Source organism: Ictalurus furcatus, chromosome 17 (genome assembly GCF_023375685.1).
Source record: "Ictalurus furcatus strain D&B chromosome 17, Billie_1.0, whole genome shotgun sequence".
Classification (NCBI taxonomy): domain Eukaryota; kingdom Metazoa; phylum Chordata; class Actinopteri; order Siluriformes; family Ictaluridae; genus Ictalurus; species Ictalurus furcatus.
The window spans coordinates 26,753,308-26,760,807 of record NC_071271.1 but is presented as its reverse complement, the minus strand read 5'-3'; the positions used below and the strand labels follow the sequence as shown (position 1 = coordinate 26,760,807).

Sequence of the window (7,500 nt, the reverse complement as noted above, 5' to 3'; positions counted from 1 at the left end):
GAGAGGAATCTGACAAACAGAAAAAAAAGAAAAAAAAAAAGAAGTCAGGTAGGAGACGGAGACGAGGCGTGAGGAGATAAACTCTAGGGAGCGAGTGATGGATCCTCATCAGATCCTCCAGTGACACGCTGGAAAGAACCCTGAGCAACAGAGAGAGGACAAGGACAATACTTCGGAACGGGAAAGACAAAGTAATCCAGTTTCCGCTGTGAATAAACACACATGAAAGAGCGCTACATTCCTGCATGCATTTAAGATGAGCCTCAGACGGGCCCTGCGTTTTAGAGCTGAAGACGCAGAGACAGCTGAAGGCACGCTAACACTGTAAAAGCGCAAACGCATGAGACACTGTAAAACATCAAGGCAGAGAGAAGTAAAGCTGCTATAAACACACAGGACACATCCGCACACTCCTCCAGTCTCCTCTACAGGTTCTACAGCACTCTCTATACTTAAACTTTTCTTTTTCATCGCATGACTTTTGTTTTTGAGAGAAAAATCTACATTTGTCTCAGCAGCTTACACATACAGTGCTGTGAAAGTGTTTCATTTCCTCTGTTGCTGATTTACTATCTTATTCTAAATAGTTTTAGATCTTCAAATGAAATACAACATAAAACAAAGCCAACCCGAGTAAACACACAATATAGTCTTTATTTATTATTTTATTTATTGAAGCATAAATAAATAAACAAACCCATGTGAACCCCATTATCAATGCAGTTTCATAGGTTTGGGGAATTACTTACTACAGGGGGCAAATACATTTTCACACAGGCCCAGTTGGTATTGGAGAACTTTTTTCTTCAATAAATAACATTATTATTTAAAAACTGTATTGTGTGTTTACTCAGACAGTCTTTGTATTCTTTTAGATTTCATTTGAAGATCTAAAACTATTTAGTATGAGATGTACACAGAAACAGAAGAAATCAGGATGGGGCAAATACTATTTCACAGCACTGTATTTACTGAAGAACAAAAAACCCAAAGATGTACAACCCTCAAATTTAAGGTTATGAATAAATTCATGTCTTACTCACAGGAACTATTTAAAGAAGAGTGAACACGCATTTTTGTTTGTTTCTTTTTGAGGTAAAAAATTGATACTGTCACTCATAATATTTATAAATTATATAAAGTTTATAAATTTAATCTGCACTGCACGGTAACCCAAGTGGTTTCCTACTTGGAAATTGCTTTTTTTTTGTTTTGTTTAGTTCTGATGAGAACCAGGAACAGTCTAAATAAAAACCAGCCTATAGCCGATTATCCAACGCGATTTATACACCGTTTTCATCCATCCATCTACTTATCCATCTATTTTCTGTACTGCTTATCCTACACGGAGTCGCGGGGAGCCTGGAGCCCATCCCAGGAGCACAACGCAGGGAACACCCTGGAAGGGGTACCAGCCCATCGCAGGGCACAATCACACACACTATGGACGATTTGGACACGCCAATCAGTCTACAACACATGTCTTTGGACTGGGGGAGGAAACCGGAGTACCTGGAGGAAACCCCCACAGCACGGAGAGAACATGGTGCACACATGGCGGAGGCGGTTTCAAACCCCTAACTCCGGAGGTGCGAGACAAACGTGTTAAGCACTAAGCCTCCGTGTCCCTCACCACGTTCATTTAAACTGCATTTAAGTTCTCCATGTTACTAATTGCAGAAAGGAACTAAAGTCGTGAGAGGGGAACTGAAGAACCACTGGACCACACATGCCACAGGATTGGTCTGAGGAACCATTCGAGACCATCGCTCGGATTTTAGACTTTCTTTTACACAAAGTACACAGTCTTCTCCATCATAGTGAGATAGATAGTACGCATACCTAATAATCTCTCCCTCTCTTTATCTCCCTCTCCCTCTCTCCTTCTGTCCACCCACACATAATATTATGGAGATGCCTGTGATCCTGACCCTTTCTGATCTCCGGACCTGCCTGATCCATCCTGATGTTCTACGTCTGGAGGGAGCTCTCATCATCTGGAGGCTACAGCCTGGAGATTGCTGAGGACGGTACCACTTGAAGTACCATGGAAACGCAATTACCACATACAGTTCTGCACTCAGGTCACCTTTAGAGAACAGTGGACTAGTTCAACAAACAGACTTCATATAAAGCCATAATGAACGTTCCTTTACTCTCACACTATCCGTCGTTCCCCAGATGAGGACGGGTTCTCTTCTAAGTCTGCTTCCTCTCAAGGTTTCTTCCTCTTAACATCTCAGGGAGTTTTTCCTCACCACCGTCACCACCGTCTCACTCAATAGGGATAAATTCACACGCTTAACATCTGTATCCTGTGTTTATATGTTTCTGTAAAGCTGCTTTGAGACAATGTCCATTGTTAAAAGCGCTACACACATAAAACTGAATTGAATTGAAATTGTAGCTTCTTTACAGCAGCGTAACTAATTCGCATAGAATTGAGAAAATGTCGATTGAGACGTGGCTGAAATCGTGTCTCAGTGTCACGCACGTGGGTGGAAAAGGAAGGCCTGCCTGTCGCTTTACTGTTCCCTAGTGTGAACACAAGGTTATGCGTATAATCGTTTAAGTTTAACATGTTACAGACACGCGCACTGTTCTCACGCTGGGACAGGAAACGGCTGACTTACACGCCTTTTGTTACGTACCGCAAAACAATACTGATTCAAATCTTATATAAAGATCTTAAACCTTATATAACTCTCAACAGGCATGTCTATCATTCTCTCTGCAGTATCCACTACCACTGCATTCAATCACTCACACACACACACACACACACACACACACACCCTCTGGCTGCTCGTTATAGCTGGTGATTGGTTCTCATTTATATAAATCAGCGGGGGATTCTGGCTAATCTTACAGCTGATGAACACATATACTACACCAACACGCTTCCACAATCCTCCATTAAAAAAGAAATAAGACGAGAAAATGGATCTTGGAATATCTCGGAGCATTAATGTCCTCTCAGGAGCAGAGAAGGAGAAAGGAATGTGATCCCCTTCAGCCCTGAGATTACCCAGCATCCTTGGCTGATTTATGGATGAGAACCAATCACTGGCTGGGTTTCTGAGTGCCGTGTATACGGATGAATCATCTCATCATCTGCATTGGACCGTTGATGTTCGAGTTGCTTTTATCAACTCCATGCAAATTAGTTATGATGCTCTAAAGAAGCAATAAATCCAAGATTCCTCGGTCCGATCCTACGATACGTGCGGTTCAACGTTTCTTCAGTTCTCCGCTCACAACTATAGTTCCCACCTGCACTACTTCATGCAAACATGAAAGAAGAAAAACTTATAAGCGTGGTTTCATCTTCTCCTGTCATATACGACTCTTGTTAAATGTGTACAGAGATGTAGGGAAGCAAAATAAAGCTTGGAAACAAAGATCATTTGTGCGTCTCTGGTGAGTGTATGTAGCTAGTACAGCTCATTCGCTATGCTAATCTAATCTGAGAGCGAAGCTAGTACGCAGCCGAGCACGTAACATAAATCAAACTTAAAAACTTTCAACAATAGTGGTGTGTACAGATCACATAATGGGATGTAGGATTTACACTTCAAGTAGCAACAGTAATACAATCATGTTGTTATCATGTGGTAATGTGGTTATAATGTAGTTATCATGTGGTAATGTGGTTATAATGTAGTTATCATGTGGTAATGTGGTTATAATGTAGTTATCATGTGGTAATGTGGCTATAATGTAGTTATCATGTGATAATGTGGTTATAATGTAGTTATAATGTGATAATGTGGCTATAATGTAGTTATCATGTGATAATGTGGTTATAATGTAGTTATCATGTGGTAATGTGGTTATAATGTAGTTATCATGTGGTTATAATGTAGTTATCATGTGGTAATGTGGTTATAATGTAGTTATCATGTGGTAATGTGGCTATAATGTAGTTATCATGTGATAATGTGGTTATAATGTAGTTATCATGTGGTAATGTGGTTATAATGTAGTTATCATGTGGTAATGTGGTTATAATGTAGTTATCATGTGGTTATAATGCAGTTATCATGTGGTAATGTGATAATGTAGTTATGTGATAATAAGGTTATAATGTAGTTATTATGTGGTAATGTGGTTATAATGTAGTTATTGTGTGGTAATGTGATTATAATGTAGTTATCATGTGATAAGGTTATAATGAAGTTATCATGTGGTAATGTGGTTATAATGTAGTTATCATGTGGTAATGTGGTTATAATGTAGTTATCATGCGGTAATGTGGTTATAATGTAGTTATCATGTGGTAATGTGGTTATAATGTAGTTATTATGTGGTAATGTGATTATAATGTAGTTATCATGTGATAAGGTTATAATGAAGTTATCATGTGGTAATGTGGTTATAATGTAGTTATCATGTGGTAATGTGGTTATAATGAAGTTATCATGTGGTAATGTGGTTATAAGGTAGTTATCATGTGGTAATGTGGTTATAAGGTAGTTATCATGTGGTAATGTGGTTATAATGAAGTTATCATGTGGTAATGTGGTTATAAGGTAGTTATCATGTGGTAATGTGGTTATAATGTAGTTATCATGTGGTAATGTGGTTATAATGTAGTTATAATGTGATAATGTGGTTATAATGTAGTTATCATGTGGTAATATGGTTATAATGTAGTTATCATGTGGTAATGTGGTTATAATATAGTTATCATGTGGTAATGTGTTTATAATGTAGTTATCATGTGGTAATGTGGTTATAATGTAGTTATCATGTGGTAATATGGTTATAATGTAGTTATCATGTGGTAATGTGGTTATAAGGTAGTTATAATGTGATAATGTGGTTATAATGTAGTTATCATGTGATAATGTGGTTATAAGGTAGTTATCATGTGGTAATGTGGTTATAATGTAGTTATAATGTGATAATGTGGTTATAATGTAGTTATCATGTGGTAATGCGGTTATAATGTAGTTATCATGTGGTAATGTGGTTATAATGTAGTTATCATGTGGTAATGCGGTTATAATGTAGTTATCATGTGGTAATGTGGTTATAATGTAGTTATAATGTGATAATGTGGTTATAATGTAGTTATCATGTGGTAATGCGGTTATAATGTAGTTATCATGTGGTAATGTGGTTATAATGTAGTTATCATGTGGTAATGTGGTTATAATGTAGTTATCATGCGGTAATGTGGTTATAATGTAGTTATCATGGTAATTCAATTCAGTTTTATTTGTTTAGCGCTTTTTACAATAGTCATTGTCTCAAAGCAGCTTTACAGAAATATCAACACGGTATACAGATATTAAAGGTGTGAATTTATCCCAACTGAGCAAGCCACTGAGTGGCGACGGTGGCAAGGAAAAACTCCCTAAGATGTTTTAAGAGGAAGAAACCTTGAGAGGAACCAGACTCAGAAGGGAACCCATCCTCATCTGGGTAACAACAGATAGTGTGAAAAAGTTCATTATTGACTTATATGAAGTCTGTATGGCCTTAGGAGCAGCCGTAGTCCCAGCAGTCTGGAATTGGAGAAGATTTGAGCTCCATCCGGAGATCAGAAAGGATCAGGATCTCTAGTATCTCCATAAAATTGTGTGTGGCTCGGCAGAAGGAGAGATGGAGAGAAAAGATTATTAGGACTGGGAATTAGTATAATAGAAAGTCTAGTCAGGGTAGGCTTGAGTAAATAAATGTGGTCATAACTTAGTTATCATGTGGTAATGTGGTTATAATGTAGTTATCATGTGGTAATGTGTTTATAAGGTAGTTATCATGTGGTAATGTGGTTATAATGTAGTTATCATGTGGTAATGTGATTATAATGTAGTTATCATGTGATAATGTGGTTATAATGTAGTTATCTCGTCATGTGGTAATGTAGTTATCGTGTGGTTATCATGTGATATTGTAGAAATCATGAGGTTAGAATGTGGTTATGTGGTAACGCAGTTATGTGGTCATGTGATAATATGGTTATAATGTAGTTATCATGTGGTAATATGGTTATCATGTGGTAGTGTAGTTATTGTGGTAATGTAGTATTCATGTAGCAGTGTAGCTATACTGTGGTTATAAGGTGGTATTGTAGTTATAATATGGTAATGTAGTTATGTCGTCATGTGGTAATGTAGTCATCATAAAGTAATCTGGTTATAATGTGGTTATCATGTGGTAATTATATCATGTGGTAGTTAACATATATTGGTCATGCAGTAATGTGGACTACAGCACAGACGTGTAGGTGATTAGTCTGTGAGAGGTTCATTAACTCTGAACACTAACAGCATCTTTTGAGGGAAATGTGTCTGAACCGCTCCTTTAATTTCACCTCTTGACCCGGATTTATCTGTAATGAGTGCCGGGTTCCGTGTGCACTAGAGGAGAGCGGAGGATGCTGGGGCTGATGGGTAATTTATGGATGAAAAAAATGAATGCTCGGTGCTAAAGGAGGTCACACACACACACACACACACACACACACACACACCTATAATCAACCACTGAAAATGAAATGAGTTTGGCAAATGAATAAGGACACCTGACTATCCGGCGTTCCTCTCCTCAGCTGGAAATTTAGCCGTGACAAGCGCTTGGAGAAATGCTGCTACGGCCGACAAGGACAAAACTCATCTCACAAAGTCATGAAGAATTTCACATTTCCATCCATCACCACCGTCTGCATCGTTTTACACTAAAAACCAGCTCACTGCTGTCAAGTTCAACTACGAACTCAACAATATTTAATCATTCAGGAAATGTAAAGATACCTTACTGAGACATAGATCCTGTTTAAGCTACTGATGTGACAAATATTTGAGTAGAACTATGGATCTCAAAGCGTCAAGCCTACACTGGTCCACAATTTTCTCATTCTGTTACACATTATTTTTTATTATGCCTATAAATAATTTACTAAAATCTAATGAGAATTTTAACAAAACATGTTCTACAGGTGGAAAATCCAGAAATAAATAAATAAAGCAATCAAAATATTATCGTACATGTATAAATAATGTTGGTTAGTTTGTCAAATATATATATATATATATATATATATATATATATATATATATATGTTATTTTACATTTTAAGAACTAAAACATTTTGATTTATTTATTAAGATTTAAAGTTACTTATAAGTTAACAGTTAAGTTATAAATTAGAACTGTACTTGAGTACGTCAATTACACGTAGAATCTTTCCACGTTGTTTTACGGGGTTTAAATTTCATCAAATTATTTTCGTAAAACAAAAAAAATCCTTCTCCGACATCTTCTTTGTCTGAAACCATAACGTAGTATGAAAGTGCTAGTCATGAAGCCAACACTACAGCTAGCTGACACAAGCTAACCTGACAGGATTTCTGAGAGGATTTTTAAATCCATAAAAAGTGCAAAGAATCAGATTAAGTACATAAAATAATCGTAAAGTTTCAACCATCACTGCATTGAAGACATGACGCTGATGTACAGCTTCTCACACACCGCTCGGCTAACGGTTAAACA

General features: G+C 37.2%; 1 protein-coding gene across 1 annotated transcript in view; it reads right to left on the bottom strand.

Moving 5' to 3' along the window:
- Window positions 1–7,500, bottom strand: part of grin3ba (glutamate receptor, ionotropic, N-methyl-D-aspartate 3Ba) — an 89,244-nt gene that overhangs the window by 20,419 nt on the left and 61,325 nt on the right. Inside the window, exon 3 of the mRNA XM_053646834.1 lies at window positions 1–9. This exon is cut by the window's left edge and continues 1,084 nt beyond it. Within this exon, the coding sequence (XP_053502809.1) occupies window positions 1–9 (9 nt within the window). The remainder of the gene's footprint in view (window positions 10–7,500) is intronic.